The sequence below is a fragment of the Corvus cornix genome, chromosome 6 (assembly GCF_000738735.6).
Source record: "Corvus cornix cornix isolate S_Up_H32 chromosome 6, ASM73873v5, whole genome shotgun sequence".
In the NCBI taxonomy this organism is placed as follows: domain Eukaryota; kingdom Metazoa; phylum Chordata; class Aves; order Passeriformes; family Corvidae; genus Corvus; species Corvus cornix.
In genome coordinates this window covers 16,450,609-16,468,599 of record NC_046336.1, presented here as the reverse complement: position 1 = coordinate 16,468,599, position 17,991 = coordinate 16,450,609, and the positions used below count along the sequence as shown (strand labels likewise).

At 41.8% G+C, this 17,991-nt stretch overlaps 1 protein-coding gene across 1 annotated transcript; it reads right to left on the bottom strand.

The window, feature by feature from the left end:
• Positions 1 to 10,909: 10,909 nt before the first annotated feature.
• On the bottom strand, positions 10,910 to 14,810 carry LOC104697921 (D(1) dopamine receptor-like). The gene is given in 2 exon segments (XM_010412984.4): positions 10,910 to 14,576; positions 14,578 to 14,810. Coding segments are annotated over 2 exon segments (1,524 nt in total). The 5' UTR covers positions 14,773 to 14,810; the 3' UTR covers positions 10,910 to 13,247.
• Between the last annotated feature and the right edge of the window lie 3,181 nt (positions 14,811 to 17,991).

Here is a 17,991-nt window from a genome sequence, read left to right as displayed (position 1 = left end):
GTTTCAGAAGTCTCTTTTCAAAATTAGGCTCTCAAAAGCCACATGTGCTTCTGTTTCATGGGTGGTGAAGTACTTTGCACATCTGTTCCAAACTCCTTATTGTTCTGACCCTGTCCCTCAACAATGACATGCCCCCAAGTTACCAGCAGCTCCGTGCTGCCCTCGCCGTATTGGATGAACAGATCGAGAACAGCCCTGCCCAGAAGGACTTGGGGATGCTGATGGAGGAGAGGCTGGACGTGTCCCAGTAATGTGCACTGACAGCTCAGAAAGCCAAATGTGTCCTGGGATGCCTCCAAAACAGCGTGGCCAGCAGAATGAGGGAGGGGATTCTGCCCCTCTGCTCTGCGAGACCCCACCTGGAACACTGCACCCTGCTCTGGGGTCCCAGCACAGGACAGAAAGGGTCCTGTTGGAGTGGGTCCAGAGGAGGGCCATTAAAATAGTCAGAGGGCTGGAACACTTCTGTGAGAAAAGACAGAGTTAGGGTTGTTCAGCCTGAGATAAGAAGGCTCTGGGGAAACTTTATTGCAGCCTTTTTGGTACTTAAAGGAGTCCTGTAAGAAAGATGGTGACAAACTTTTAGCAGTGCCTGTTGTGATAGGACAAGGGGTAATTGATTGAAACTAAAAGACAGCAGATTTAGACTAGATATAATTATGGAAGGGTAATTTACAGTGAGCATGGTGAGGCACTGGAACAGGTTTCCTGAGGAGGCGATGTTTTCCTGGAAACATTTGAGCCAGTTTGGATGAGTCTCTGAGCAACCTGTTCTGGTTGAAGTTGTCCCTGCTCATTGAAGGAGGGTGAACTAGGACATCTCTAATGATCCCTCCCAACCCAAACTATTCTGTGATACGACTCAGCGGAGGAGAAAGAGAAATGAGTCTGTATCAGCCTTTCTGTGCAGCAAGTCCTAAAAACGAAAGACTTCTGCAGAGACTGAGAGAACAACTGCTGGAGAAGAGGTGGGATGCAGAGTCCTATCTCTGATTCTTCAGGGGAGAGGGAACATTTTCAGGTAGCTCTCCCACTTCCTAACTGCATTGCATACTTAGAGCTCTCCCTAGTTGGTTGCGGGGGGAAACAGCAGAGAGAGAGGACCATGCGAAGGAAATAAAATGCCTCAGGCAACAAACCATAGGAGAGGGTTTACAACCAAGAATCTCAAGAGGAAGCTGATGTCTCCTCCTGGCCTGGAGTTACACACACAACTACCTTTGACGGACAAGGCTGGTCTGTTAGCTGTGTGGCTCCTTTCTCAGGATGCCACGTTGTGTACATTGCTTTCATGGGTGCTGAGGACTCCCCCTGGGCTGTAGGAGGAATCTTGGCATCTGACTGAGGGCTGTTGGGTTCATGAGTCCTTCATGAGGCTGAGGCATCATTAAGGACTGCATTGTGGCTTTTAAAACCTATGGCTCCAGTGAGCACAAGGCACGTCATGTGCCTTAGATTATTAGTCCACCAAACCTTGGAGTTGCTTTCAAATTAAGTTCTGACCACCTGTAATTGTTATGTATTATTACACTGAGATCTTTTTCACATTCTTGCTGCCATTTATGCAGTGTGAAATGGAGTTGCCTACTATGTTTGAGATAATTTTTATAGTAGATAATCCTAAGTGTATCAGCTTTGGAGGAAAATGTTACTGTGTGTTTTAATGAGCATGTTGCTGTTATATTTTTTGGACAATTTACTTTGAATCTCATACAAGTCATTACACTTCAGGAACTAAGGAAAGAAAATAAACCAGAATGAGATTTCTCTAGCCTACCCATACAATAATTAATCTTCCTTAATATTCTTTGCCATGTTCTCCTGTTTTTGGTACCTATATTTACACACACATTTCTCTCCATGGTTGTGACTCCTCTTTTGCGGTAAAGCAGGTGTTAGTCTTTGATGCTCATTGCTTTTATATGAATTTTCCTGTGCAAGCTACTATTTTCTCTCTTGGATTCGATGGGGATACGGTGTGAGGGAAGATCTTTCTTACATTACTAAAATCACTGTAACCTTTTGTTCTGTTTTTGCAGTTTAAATCTAGTTAGTCTGTGTTACTGCTGTAGCTGGGTTTTGACTGCCCTTTCCCTCCTGTCCCCCTACCTTAGAATAACCTTTATAGTCCTAGAAGAAGCTGGTTATGGAGTTATCTTTGAAAACGTGATTAGTGTGCATTGTGGCAGAGATAATTCCCTTGCCTCTGCAGAGAGCCTGAAACAAATCCCTGGGGAGATAAGGGGCCTATCCGTCCGAGCAAATGAAATAGAGTGTGCTTTGCTATGTGAGTGCTGCAATGAGACTAAGCTGGAAGGAATTACAGATGTACCATGTTGGATGTAATATTGGCTTCAATCTAGATTCTAAACTGAATTCAAAGTTAATGTGAACACTCATAGGACCAGTCTAAAGCATGGCATTCAGTTCAGTGGAGACAAGTGCAAGATACTGGTCTGAAACACCTGCACAAAGCCAAGATGATGGATGCTGATGGAGTAATAACGTCTGCAGGAAAGCATGAAAGGCTACAGTGAACCACAAGCTGAATGTGAGACACCAGTTGTCATCCAATTGCAAAAAGGCAAACACATAAATAAGGATATCAGGTATAAGACACAGGAAGTAAGGCATGGCCTAAAGCCAGACTTTGAGTGGGGCATTGTATCCAGTTTAAGCATTACTCTTCAAAAAAAGATAAAGATCAACTGAACTGAGTCTGTAAAAGAGCAATGAGAGTATCACAGACCTTGAAAACTTGATTTATGATGAGGAAATTTAAACAAGCGGCTTGTTAACCTATCAGAGAAAAGAACTGAGAAGGCAAATGGTAAAAATTGAATCACTCATTAAAGCTATCTCCTTATGCATCTTTTTATTTCAGAAGTTCAGATCATTGCCTTAATCACACTTTTCCCTGGTCAATGAATAAATTATCCTGTTAAGTTTTAACTCTGAACTGAAAAACCTATATGCTGTTTATAGGCCACTTTGCTGACTTTGAAGATGTTTCACGGGAAACTGTGTTACGGTTTTGACTTCAGGATTTGGATCTTTAAAAATTCAGTTGAATTAACCATTTTTATTTTATAAAAACTCCATTCACTATGAAGAGTACTATTTATTTCTCTCATTCTAGCCTCTAGGATTGCAGCAACAACTGTAAATGGTTGCAAAACAGTTTTGCTTTACAAGTGGAAAGTAGTCACAGTTTCCAGCCCTGTCATTATAAATTCTTTTTCAGAGAAGTGGGTAGTGTAAACAATATTTTTGATTCATAAACTGAAATTGCTTTAAATACACAAGACCGTAGCTGTGTTTAACCTTCTTGTTTGAGCTATCAATCTTCCAGTTTCTTGGTACTGGCTCAAGAGAATAACATCATATTTAATGTGTCTACAGGGAGATAGACTGACCTTCTCAATTACCTTCTAGATCCTGTTTAAGTACTTCTCTACAGTCAGACTGATGCCCTTATCCAGGTTTTTGACATGTTTGTGTGTTGTTTCTTTCTTTCCCTGACAATTGAGAGTTACTGAAATTCAACCCAAACTTTTGTTGAAGACATAGTTTATTGCAAAATGACAGAAAAGTTAAAGAAACTGCGTAGTACTGATCAGGAGATTTATAAATAAATTTCTTATGCTGCAGAATTGGTTTGAAATTATCCATATGAAATTATCCATATCCCACCCTTCAGTCAACAGATCATGCTGCTGATGAATGCTCTTTTGGAAGCCAGGACATTGCAGTTCTTCAGAATCATCCCAGAATACATTTTCTCCTTAATCCATTTGCTCTAACAGAAAATATTCCACATATATTTCCACCATCTTTTCTGTCTTGCATTCCCCACAGGCTTTGTCACGAGCTGGTCTGAGTCATTTGCCTTGTGTTCTCCAAGGCTGTGTTTCCACCCAGGTCAGGAAATCTTAGGGAATTGAGTTTTGGTCGTGGTTCCTCCGCTCCACAGGAACCACTTTGTTCCTCGCACCATGTATGTATTCCTTTCTTTAATTGACTTCTATATTCCCAACTCACATTGCTGTGTTTCTGACTAGAGATGCATAACTACATGCTATTTTTTCTAAGCATGTAATTTTTCACATTTAAAATGCCACCTCTTAAATATTTACTTCTGTAATCTGCTTTTCACTGTGAGGATGCTGCTTTATCAGCCGTGTAAAGGTTGCCATGCTTATTCCTCATGTTCATAAACAAACTTAGGAAGCTTTTCCATTTCTGCTTCTCAAATGTTTGTCAAAGAGTCATTGTTGTCTCCATTAGCAGAGAACCCACATGACCACTATTTCCTACCTTCATTCTTCACTGTGTAATGAATGGACTGACCTCAGTGTTGATAATGCCCCTTGTTGAGCCGGGTATGGGAGCTGCAAGAACGCCCCTACAACTTCAGGCTTTTCTATCAGCTGATCAAAACACTAAGTCTCGTGAAAGGATGAACTTCAGCTTTGCCTTTTCCGTTCTTTAAGCTTTTTCAAAATAATAGTGAAGAAAATTGCAGAAGGAATTTATTTCAGCTAGCACTAAACAGAGGACTCCATTAGAATGTCAAAAAGACCCTTTCCTTTCATAGAACTTATTGCTGGTCATCCTATGGTCGGCTTAAAGAAGCAGGAAATACTTTCCTCATTGTAGCAACATGCACAGAGACCTACATGTAATTGAAACCCCATGCAAGTATTGGAGAAGGAAAATGAGTTCCCTTTTGAATTGCTCTTGTCCCCTTATTTTAGGTGCAGACAGAAGGATTGGAGGAACCCATTTAATCTGAACATTTCTAGAAATGTAAAGTGTTAAAATTAGCTCAACAAACGCATCTTGACACTATTTCTTGGCTGCAGTGTGGTGGAGGTGACCAACATGCCAGGAAAGGCTTATTTCATAATTTCAGTGACAAGAGTAGCTAAAGAGCAGAAGGGTGTGGGGAGCTAAAGTGATGCAGGAGATTATCTATTAAAATGTTATCAGAGAATGCTTGTATCAGATGGTGTGAGAGCACGTTTTTATTGAAGAAGCAGCGGGCCTGAGGAGAGCAGATGGCTGGGGATGTAAAACCTGGTACTAGGCATGAACTGAACCCCCATCCACCACATAGGGTATGGATGTACAGATCACTGAGTTAACTCACAGGGGTAAGATTGCTTCTTTCTTTTCTTCTTTTCATGAAATGCAAAGAAACTTCACATTCTGAAAATGTAAATTTTGAGGGTTTCATTAAGACAATGTACTTGTAGAGATTTTAATGAGGAAACAAATCACAATTATTTGACAACCAAGCTGTAAACAGAAGACTGAGTTCTTTTAAATGTCTTGTGAATTGAGTAAAAAGGCTGTATGTTGGAATACAAGTTAAAAAAAAAAAGATTTCTAGAACAAAAGGTCTGAACTACTAGATTCCAGTTAATTCCAGAAAACCTAAATGGCAAATTTATAAAACTTATAACAATAAACTCTCCTGGTATGTTTATTTCATAAAAAATAATTTAAATTGTCCATTTTTTTGTAATTGATAAAAATGTAATATGCATAGTGCTTTCTGTATGTCTCCACAGTAAAATACCTCCCCTGAAAGGGGAGGAAGATCAGACATTTAACTTCCCCAGACAGTCAGTTTATTCAGACTGAATTATTTTGCTGCCTGCTGAAGGCAGGAGATTGGTTTTCCATGGTGTGAACTGGTATGTAGGCTATTACAGCACAAAGTACACGTCAAAAGAGATAATTGTGAGAGATGTCATGTACCTAAAAGGTGGATATTTTTCTAAGGGAACACCATTTTTTTATGGATTCTGTTTATTTTTACCTTGTGGTTTTATCTAAAGTTCCGACATAGTGGGGAGAACGCTGGTATATTAGATACAAGCAAACAATGAAGTTGGCCCTGGCCTATAAATTCTAGTGATTTTTATGAGGCAGAAATACACAGGCTATACAAGCCCTTGTATACACTGACAATGTATGATTGGTGGCTCTTGTATTACAAAATTCAAATGAGTGTGATACTGTGTTTCTTAAGTAGAACTATACTTTGCATAAATATCAAATAAATAAAAAACCACACGCCATAACAAAGAAACATCAAAGAAAAAAAACCTGAAAAAAGAAGAACTAAGAATGTAATATTACTTTAGACTGTTGACTATCATATTCTTGCTTGTTTGCATTTGCCTTGTCACTACACAGGCCCACACTACTGAGTTTCCACATCCAACACGGTCAGGTTTGTGTCTTCTGTTAGCCAGTTAGTGCTGCTTGCTCCTTTCTGCATCCTGGTCTCTCTGGGCCTAAAAGGCTCAATTAGAAATGGGAAACAGTTTTTCTATATCCTGACTGATTAGAAGAGCATAGTGATGAGACCTGTAGAATTACTGGATCAGGCAGTAACAGAATCATGGCAAATACCACAGTATCTGGCAGGGAGGGAACTGCTTGCAGTGCTGGGAAGATGCATGGTAGCAGGCACTATAGAGCAGTGGGCTTGTGTGCAGGCAGACTGAAATGTAGGGAAAATCTGTTTTGTGATACAAGATTGCATGGTGTTAGATGCTCAGCCCAAGGGCTATCAAAAGCACAGTGACGCCTTCTGCTCAACACATCCAGTTCTCCCCAGATAACCCCTTGGGGGTGCTGAAATTCTTGTATTTACCATGGTAACCTGTATCACTAGACTGGTGTTATAGAGTCTTTGTTCCCGGAGCAATATGCTATGCAGGGCTTTTCTCCTTTCTTACCACGTGTGATACCCTTGCCAAGAGTGATGGGTCTTCTGCCTCTAAAATCCAGTAGTGTAAGTCAGGATATAATGCTAAAAACTGCCTGTTTCATTGAAAACGCTCTTCTAGCTGAGGCTCAGAGACAGGAATGAGCATTTCTTGAAAGGAAATTATGATTTTTCTAAGTAATGCAGAAATATTAGCATCAATAATCAATGGCCTTCAATTATGTGAAATTTTTCCCCTGTACTACTATTCTACCTCCAAGGTTTTGTTTTTTTTTTTTTTATTTGATATAGATTTCCTTCATCTCCTGTCAGTGTGTTTCCCAGGAATGACTCTCATGATTGGACTGCAGGGGAGCAGGAATATTGTAGCATCACTTAAAGAGAAAAGATATATTTGGAAGCATATGACTTCAGGCATTGTTTGAGCTCAGCTTGTGCCACCCCAAAATTACACATTTCAGCTTTATAAAGTAAGACATACTAAACAACAGTTGAAGCTCAACAAAGCATTTACAATTCAAATTTTGTGCCTGCCTAGCTTGCCTGTCACTAAAAGTTAGGCTTAAATTCACAAAGGGTGTTATTCAGAAGCAAAATAAAATGCTGTGTCTATTTTTAAAAAATTAAGATGTAGTGCATATTCAGATAAGCAACTGTTGTGCATTATCTGGACCCAAAAGTGATGGTAGTAGCTGGTGTTGTGACCTGTGCTGCAAATAAAATCAGTTAGAATTGTCGGAGATCAGCTCAGCACAAAAGGCATTATGTTTTATCTCTATTCCTCTGTCCCTGGACTAGCCCCAGCTGTGCTGAGGTGGTGCCTCTAAGGATCATCATAGCAACTTTTTACCACACTTCAAGGAAATGGCTTCCACAACAAACATCTTTCAAACCACGTTGCACTTCTTCAGTAGCATAAGCTGTCAGCAGCACAGTGAAAATCCAGCCCCTTTTTGAAAGAAGCCTGCAGTGAACTGCCAAATTCCCAAAATCCTATTGTTCCCACTAATAGCTGCTTTATATGCTACTTTTGATGGTAACAGGTGTTTGGGGTTTTTAAACTCTTGAAGAGCTTAAAAACTGTAGGCTGGCAGCACTCCAAGGAAGTATCAGTCTGGTGAAACTGTAATTCATGGCTTGGATGCACTGGTACTACAGGATAAACATTCTTAGAGTGGAAGTTATGGTTATTAATCACCACTATCCATTAATTTATTGTCACAATGTAGTTTGGCAGCAGTGATATTCTGCTATAATCCAAAACATGAGGCAATATCTAATTACCAGTTTGATCTCTTGAAACTCAGCTCTTTTATGTATTTATCTCCTTCTGCTAGCAAACATGTACCAAGAACATTTGTCCCGATGTTATCTTTGATGGTTATATTATTGACTTAGGCATTAGCAAATATTCTATATTCTGCATTATTTTATGCACTCATTTATTTAAAATCTCTAACTCATTCAGCTTTGTTACCAACAGCAAAAAATTGCAACTAGTTTGTTTGTACGCTGCATCTTGTTCTTCCCTTTATCTTACTATCCTGCATCACTGGCTTTTTTCCCTGTCAGCTAGTCAGTTTTTCCTCTCACCCTGAAGAAGGTATCTTAATTCAGTAAATTGCTCTAGACATGCTTGAGTCTTTGGCCTAGATTTCCCCTGATTGTAATAGAAGCTCAGAAAACTTGCTCATGTGTTTCATGCAAAAGTCATCACAAGATGTGAGCCCATTAAATAGTGTACATAGGCTCCATTTGGCCAGTTCAGATTTAAATATGAAAAGAGTAAAATGAAGTGATGTGTTCTCACTGAGGGTGGGAGCAAAGATGAATTTGATTAGTTAAAAACCTATTTAAATGTTGAACTGCAGAAAGCTCTATGAAAATTTTCTTTAAAGAAAAAACGGAACCTAGCAACAGTTTCTGCAAATTTCACAAATGTCTTCTCACTACCTAAACTAAACTGTCTCAAGATGAAATTCTCCTCTGGTTGATGAAGATAAACCTACATTTTCCCTAGCATCTTCATTCATTTCATACTATGCACATGTGAAAAATCTTGGGTACAGGTCCAAACCATTTATTGCTCTCAGTAGTTCCACTGATAGGCAGTTTTCCTATCATGTAGCTACTTAACTTAGAAAAATGTGAAATGCATTCATAAACCCTGGGTTTCCTAAAATATCTTCAATGATCAGACACAAGTAGGGACTCGGAAGGAATAACAATGCTAGATAAGGACTACAGTAACTTTTTCAAGCCAAATAGGCTAGAAGAAAAATTAGCCCTTTAGCATCTTTGTGCCTTTCTTTGGTGCAAATGCAAATTGGTTCTCAAGAGAGCTAGAAATCTGAGGAATAGCCTGTGCCCAGGGGGTGCATCCTACTGTGTGTCTCTTTACAGTAAAAAGGGCAAGAGGTGTCACAAAGTGAGTCAAACCATTTCAATGAGATGAAGTTATGTGGTGGAGTCTGTAACCACAGTGATGAAACCACTCAGGTCCATCAGAATCCAGGGGGACTGGACCAATAGTGGTTAATATCCAGAAAGCCACTTCAACCTCCCAAGTTCAGGGGAAAAAACAGTTTATAGAGAATAGAGAATTTTTCATAAAAGAATTGTTACTGATATTCAACTGATTGAAATATGCTTAATATGGAGTGTGTAGGTGCCTCATCTGAAATCCAACACAAGAGGCATGATTTTGGCAAAAGCAAAGCAGCAACAGACGCTTCTGACAACCAAGTTGTGTAACAGGTTTCTCTTTTTGCATCCTAGGTCAGCTGTTTCTCACAGAAAGTTTAACTGAAACGTTAAGGCATCTGATACTAATCAGAGGGATAAGAAAAAAAAATGGAGGTGCGATACAAACAATTGGAGTATGATCTTGTTTTCCTCATGTTGATATTTCCACTGGATTCTGCATTTGTTAAAGTTGCACATAACCATAACCTCAGCTAGCTGAGCTTTTGCATGACCACAAGAATTTTGTGTTTATCTCAATTGTATGATAAAAAAACAGGACCTGCAGCTGGTTGAGAACTTTGTAGACTGGCAGAAGGGAAAGGGAGTGGGAATTATTTGAACAGAAGAGGCATTTGGTATATATTGTAAAGCCCAGTACATGTACTTTGCTGAACAGAACTGTTTGATTCAGATGTTTAGGCACTGGCTAATAAGAGTGTTTCGATAAGGTATCTGTGAGGTTGCACTGTTTTGACACCAAGGCTATTTAGAAGCTATTTTTTAGGTCACTGTGACATTAATGGTACTGTAAACGTGATACTACTAGGCATGGAAATGAACTGCTTTTAGTCAGTGAAATTCCTTATGGATTCACCACAGTATATGTGAGGTCATATGTGGATTTGATGATCTGAGTTATAAAAAGTGTCTTTGAGGAATAGGCATAGATCTCCCTAAAAAAATAACTTTGTTGTTTGTGATTCATTTTGCTCTGCCAAGCCAAGAAAGTTGTGACCCAGAAATAGATAACAAAGTGCTGCCAAATTTTTGCTTTGAAAGATACTTCTTTTGGGTGGGTGCAATAGGGTAAATAGAAAATAATTTTGCCTCTTAACTTCTGCTGAAGTAAACCTTGGCTTATTGTAATAATTTTAATATCTCTTATCACACTTGAACCTAACAATATTAATTGAATCTTGTGTAATCTAACACAGCAGCTTGCCCTGTCATGAGAAAAATGTCAGTCAGAAATCACAGTTAATCATTACAAAAAATTATGGGGGAAATAAGTCTTGCTCATTTACTATTCACAGAAGTGGGTGGTCTGTAGAATGCTTCCCAGTCTAGTAAAATAAAATTACATAAAATATCAAAATTTATATATTATTAAATCAGCAACAGCATATGTAGTCTGAACAGCTGTGTGGTGTAGTTTCATATGAAGTACCTTCAGTAATATGCTACTGAAAATGAGAATAAAGAGTTTATAATATGCAATTTCTGTAATTTATTGCAGTCTTGAACATTACACTGCACTTACTGCAACAGACCTTACAGCTGTAATGTGTGTCATCTACACATCAGTAATAACCATTATCAGTTAGCTGCTAGAAACAAACAATTGTTTCCAACATCACTTACAAAAAGCAATTTCAAGTTGTCACTTTAAAAAGCTTCAGTAAAGACCAGGAGTTTTTCTTCAGGAAAATCCACATTTATTTTCAGGTACAATCTGACCTATAAATGAAGCATATTTAAACTATAGCCACAAGCACTGACACAAATAGCTTTTTCCATTCTTAATGCAAATATTGTTTCATAGATTGAAGCTACCATGCATTTTTGATTGTTCGTAAGAAAAAACATTATTCAAACATATCCGTTGCTTAATTTCTGCTACTCGCTCTGCCCTGCACTGTTTTCACCATCACTCTAAATAAGAAGTCCAGCCTAATTCTTGGGTGAGACAGCCTACACAGCAGGGCAAAACTTGTGAGAAGGGAAATCTTTCTCTTCCATTAATTAACATCTTTTATCACTAATAATGAGACTGTACACATTCTAAAAAAAGAAAAAAGTTCACCTGTGAATAATAATTTCATGTGTGGCCTCGACTGCTGGAAGAGTGCCTGCCCATGAGCTGGAAGATGTGTGTGGGCAGGGACAGTTCACTCTCTGGGGGATGGAGCCAGCTGAAGCTCATGCAACAGAAACAGAAGAGTGGCAGGCAGTGGGGGAGTCACACTTCAGGGCAGTATCTCCCCAGGACGAGTTTTAGTGTGGAGAGGGTGAGATAAGATGTCTCTAGACCTTGAGGATAAAATTTTAAGGGTTCTTTTTTGAAGGATTTAGATTCTGACATTTTTATGTGTTTCTGGTTTGTGTAAGAAGAAAGAAATGTATTGAGGAAAATACTCTCACAAATTGATTGAATCTTTGACATCTGAATCCATGTACAGTTTATATATGATCACATAGAAAGTAATCTACAGGAATCAAAACAAAAAACCACATATCTTGTATCTCTTGTAAGGAAACACCAGGTTTATTTCAGGGTTGCTCTCCAGAGGAGGCACTAAGCATGCTGAATGATAGTTGTTAAATGCTAAGAAAAATGGATAATCACTAGGAGAATGGAAGTATACCAATGGCATCTCGAAGTTCTTATCTGTATCTTTCTTGCCTTCAAGAAAACATCTAAGGATAATTGCATGCAAAAAAACCCACAACCAAACATCTTAAGTTTAATGCTTCTTAAGGAGACATGTTGTCATAGTGAAGCAGAACTAGAAATTATCTCAAGAGACCATTACTCTGGGTCTTTGCCCCAAGACAGGATCAACATTGTCACTGTCATATCTGACAGAAGATTGCAGTCATTTTACTAAGAGAGATGTCATAATTTACCTAGATGACCTACTCCAGTGCTTAATTATCATTATTCTTAGAAAGTTTTTCCAAATTCTTGCCTTGGTCTTTCTTAGAGTTAAACCCACTACCACTTGTCCTGCCAGGGAAGCCCATGAAGAACAGATTGCAGTCACACCCAAGTGCTCTCCAAGGACACATTCCTGAAAAGAGCAGGATAGCAAGAGTATATTTTCCCATTAGAATTAATGATGGGGACTTAAGAACTACACATGGTTTAAAAATCACAGGGAGCAGGTTCACTGGGAGGAGAGTCTGTCTTTCCTGCTGCTGTCCTTTCACTGTTATGAAGAATATCATCGTTATGAAAAATATCATCGTTATGAAAAATATCATCTGTGCAATCTGTGAGACTGAATGCCCAAGAAAACTCTTGCAGTGTACGCATTCTTCATGTCTTCTTCTGGACAGTTGCATCTTCATCATCTTCTGGAGATAAATCAACCATAGGCAAGGGACAGAAAAAAATGGGGCAAGGATGGTGGTTAGTGGAGCACAGTGTATTAAATGGTCAGATGAAGAACTTTTAAATAGTGGACAGAGAAGCAGAGGACAGTGAGATGCCACTGTATTCCCTTAATGTCTGCTGAACCCTTTTACACACGTGAAATGATCATAAAGTTTTCCTAGTATTCTCTCTTCTGCAAGCCATCCAACACCTGTTTGCTCTGCCTTTTGTTGGTCTTCATATCTATAAGTAGAGAAATGGGTTGACAGAGATGACCTCATCGCTTTTTTTGTGGATCACATTATATTTCTACTTTCTGGAGGGATTGGCTGCCTGAATTATGAGTTGTTTTTACTTTAATTATCTCACTATTCTTAATGCGTACCTCAAGTTTGACTGCAGGGTGGGGGGTGAACAAATGCATGGGAGATGTCTAATGACTGTGAGATAACGGGTGAATGTGGCTGTGGGAAGAGGTTAATGTCTGGCTGCTATGTGCCTTTGGAATGGACTTCATATGCCTATCACCCCTCTGTGGTAAGAGCAGTGTTTTCCTATCCCTCTGGCATGGGACTTTCGTTGCTGTGGGACAGGTGTAGCTTGCATGGAGACAGGGAGAACTCTCCCTGTGTGCTGGCTGAGTGTGTGAGAAGCATTTAATCACTTATCCCTCTGAAACAAGGCAATGGGGTCTCTCACACTGACCAACTCCTGTACAGGGGCAACAGTTTCCAGGGATAGCTCTGCCTTTCAATCCAATTGCAAAATAGCTGGCACCTGACAACTGTTGGGGCTGCTGCCAGGCACAGTCTGTGTCTGAGAAGTCACAACCCTCTTCTCCATAGACTTCTCCTCAGTGCTGTCCTCCCCCTGGAGGCTTATGGCATGGGGCATGGGCTGCACCCAGGCAGTGATGGCAGCGGGAGGTACTGATACCGGGACAGCTCCTTCCTTCTGGCAGGTGGTATCTTGGTGATAGGAAACCAGCTCATTGCTAAAGTTGACCCTCTCCACAGGGGACCTGGGTGTGCCACAACAGCAGCACCGGCAGCCCAAGAGGTTGCTGAAAGCCCTCCTGAAGTCTGCGTTGAAAGCATAGATCACTGGATTCACTGAAGAGTTGGCCCAGCCAAACCACACAAAGACATTGAAGGTGGTTTGGCGAACGCAAGGTGGCTGTCCTTCAGCGTCTTCGTCGAGGTTGGGCTGGCAGAAAGGCAGTAGACAATTGAGCAGGAAGAAGGGCAGCCAGCAGCAAACAAAGACTCCCATTATGATAGACAGGGTCTGCAGCACCTTGGTCTCCTTGTGCAAGGAACTCCGCAAAGAGGAGGTGGGCTCCTTGCCATGAGCTGGCCACTGCCCCCCTGCTCTCTCAAGGGTGGAGATACGGCGGATCTGGGCCTGGGCAATTCTGTAGATCCTGGTATAGGTGATGATCATTACGGCCACGGGGATGTAGAAGCTGATAAGGGAGGAGGTGATGGCATAAGTGCGGTTCAATCTGACATCACAGCGGGGTGTCCCAGGTAGCCAGGAGCCTAGATCTCTTCTGTCCATGGCTTTATGCCAGTGTAGCTGCACCGGGATGAAGGAGATGAGGATGGAGAGAGTCCAGGCCGTGGCTATCATGGCACAAGCAAGGTGCCGCGTCATCCTGCGCTCATAGCGAAAGGGGCTGGCGATGGCCCAGTACCGGTCCAGGCTGATGATGCAGAGGTGGAGGATGGAGGCGGTGGAGCACATGATGTCGAAGGCCACCCAGATGTCACAAAAGTGGCTTCCAAAGAGCCAGGAGCCTCCAGCCACCTCAGTGACTGCCTTCCAGGGCATCACCAGGAGGGCCACGCAGAGGTCCGAGATGGCCAGTGACAGCACGAACCAGTTAGTGACCTTGTTGCGCAGGTGGCGGAAGCGCAGGACGGCCAGGCACACCAGCGCATTGCCCAGCAGCGTGCTCAGCACCAGGGCGCCCAGCAGACACCCGGTGGAGTGCCCGCAGCACCCGCGGGCCGCCCCCCACCGCCGCGCTCCCCATCGGGGGCGCTGCCCCGGCGCAAGGGCCGGCTCCGCTGCCCCGGACCCCGCTGGCTGCTCTTACCGGCGGGACAGCGCCCGAGGCGGCGGCGGGACCCCCTCGGCCAGCGCCGTCCGCGGCCGTGGAAGCAGCCCCCAGCGGGGGCATCTCTGCCCGCCGCCCTCGGCGGCCCCCGCGGCGGCGACGGGCGGCGGCTCGGGCTGTCCCCGGTACTCACCCGCGGCTGCCGGGGCCTCGCCTCCCGGCCCCCGCCTCTCCCCTCCCGCCTCGCCGCCGCTCGCGGGGGCCGCAGGGAGGGCCCGTCCCGGCTCGGCGGCGGAGCGGGGCCGGGCTGGGGCAGCGGGGGAGCCGCGTTCCGCCCGCAGCGCCGGGACAGAGCAGGGGCAGCGCCGGGACAGAGCAGCGGCAGCTCCGGGCGGTGCCCTGTGCCCGCCACAGCGGCCCCCGCGCAGCCGGACCGAGCGGGGGCCCACCGGGAAGGGATCGAGCGCCCTTCCCAAGCGCGCGGACGGAGCTTTCCCACAGCATCCCCCTGGGAAGAGCCCTTTCCCAGTCCTCAGCCTGTACTTGTCGAAGTGTCACGGGCGAGGCAGGACCTGGCGCTTTCCAAGTGTCTCCTCTTGGAGACGGCGATCACATCTCAGCTTTGTTAGCGAGCAGGATGTCGCTTCGTGTCGGTTTACGTACACCGAGAACGCGCTCAGAGCTGGGTGTCTGAACCTGTTCTCACCAAAACAGTACTGTGCCGTTTATTTTTTGGTTTGAAATTTTATGTAATGAAACCGAAAGCACAGAAACCTAAGATCTCTAGTTTGGATCTGCTGCATTTTGGCAGAAAGTTGTTCACAGAACCCAAACCCTGCCTCTTTATTTTTCAGCCAAAGGTGTCTTCTGATGTATTTCAACAGTCTTTATTTGCTATTATAATAGTATGCATATTGTCATACAAATGTATATATTTACAGCACATATTCACAGCCTACACTCAATAAAGCACCCTAATGCAAATAGGGTATAATCCTTCATATCCAAAGAATTTATATGGTATTCCTGTCATGAGAAAAAAAGAGACTGGGATGTGAATAGAAAATATCAATTAATGTAATTAATTAACATGGGAAACAGGTATTTATATTTACATTAGATATTTTTTTATTTCTTTGCCTCCTAATTAAAACTACCCCAGCCACTAGTTCCAATCCAAATAATTTTCATGCCAGTAAGTATCTGATTTCCATTGTACTATTATGACATTTCTGGTAATTAATAGAGAGAGTGGAAATTTTTAAAATAAATTTCGAGCAGTATAGCTGGCAGCCTACCCTGTTAAAAAAATCAGGGTATTTAAGCTAAACTAGTTGGATTGTACCATTTCATAACAGATTGTTAACATTTGGTCCTCTTTTTAAGATCCTATTTTCTTTGTGCCTTGGACATCACAGTCTTCATTAAGCAGCCCGCTGTGTTATTCCTGCTATGATGCTGAAAATTGGAATACATTTCTTGTTAATGTGTTTATCTATAAGACTAACTCATAATTCAAACAACTGCTTTAGAATCTTCTCTAATTAAATATTTACTTTGTTAAAGCAGTAGGAGCTGTAAAAATAACATAGGCTGTGAGTTAAGAACTAACTCCACTCTTGTCTTATTTGGAACCATCTGTAGTTCCACTTACATGGATTTTGCCAACATCTGCAAACCACAGTAGATCTCTCATGTTCATTCTAATAGTGAAGGCTAAATCTTTGTAAGAATTATCTACACACTTGCTAATTTGACTTGATACATTTATTTAGCAATCAAGAAAATGACCCCAAAGGACAGAATATATTTGTGAAGGATTGTAAGTGGGACAGTAGAGGGACCTAAGGCAATACAGCACTGAAAAGGAAAGAGCAATGCCTTTGCATATTCAGCAGACAGTAGTGCTGCAGGGCTCTGTAGCCAGAATTCTCCATATTAAAACAGCTCTGTGTATCTTCTCTTCCCAGGATCACATTATGCTCTGTGAATATCTCTAGAGCTCCTTTTTAGCATGCATTATAATGGAGAGTGTATGTGATGATGCTATTTTGTGTGCATATCTGTGAATGCCCTACCTCAAAATTTTGTGGCTGTTGGCTGAAGTAAAATATGACCGATTAATCTAAAAAAAAATTAATTTCATATTGTTGTAATAAAAGTAGGCATGTAGATTGAAGTCAGAACCCCTACTAATACCTTCACTAATAGGAAGGTTGCAGTGTGGACTCAACTCTTACTAAACACAATAGAATCTGCACAGAGAAAGACATGATGAGTGCTCTTACCATAAAGAAACCATCAACAGACACATTCATCTTCTTAGATACCAGAGGATCCAAGTGGAAGATGTAAATGCTTAAGAAACTATACAATGAGTCAGTGGCAAAGACAGAAATAGAAGCATTGCCCTGCTTTTATTCCTATATTGGGCAGGAAGGAGTGAAGTGTAAGTGTATGGGAGAGGGAGGAAAGAAAAACACAGTGGAAAACACAAAACTGTGTGAAAATTAGTGTGTGAAGTGAGTTGCAAATGCTGTAAACTTTGATTTTAACTATTTATTGATTTTATCTTATTTGGGATAGAACAGGAAACTTCTGGGCAAAATAATGGAAAAAAATACTGATGGAATGGATAAATCGACTTCTCCTTACTCAAGAAATTTATAAGCTTGTTCCATCTGTGAAAAATATAAACTTATCCAGAGAATACACATAAGACATTGTGTATATAATGTCTCGATATTGTATGTTTTTTAAATGCAATCACTGCATTTAAAATCTGTCTCCCTCCAAGAAGAGATTTATATAAGAAACCAAAATCAATCTCCTCCTTCCCTTTTCTTTCTTCTTGTCTTACTTCCCCCTTGTAAAGTGATCTCATCCTAGACTGAGCGTTTACATGTTTCATAGCACAGATTATGATTAAGAGGAGAACTGATTCAGAAATTAAAATTGAGCCTTTAATGGATTACTATGAGTGCATTTGGAGCTCATGCCTCAGTCTAGGTCGCTGACATGCTGGCTGGACAACAGAGGCAGGTTAAAACCCAGTGCTCAAACAGGACATGATAATCCAAGCCAAGCCTCAAGGTGCACCCTGGAAGGGCACTGCAGTTGTCATGTCCTGTGCCATGGTGCTGCAGCTGGCTCGGGAGAATGAGCCTCCAGCAGGTGAATGGCAGGGTCTTCTCTGTGCCTGGGGGCTCCATGCAGGGTAGTGCCAAGTGCCACCCACGTTATGTGCTCTCACTCAGCAGCTGTCGGTTGCAGCGACATTGATCCAGTGCCATCATTACTGCTTTGTCAAATGAATATAATACCAACAGTGGTTAATTAAAT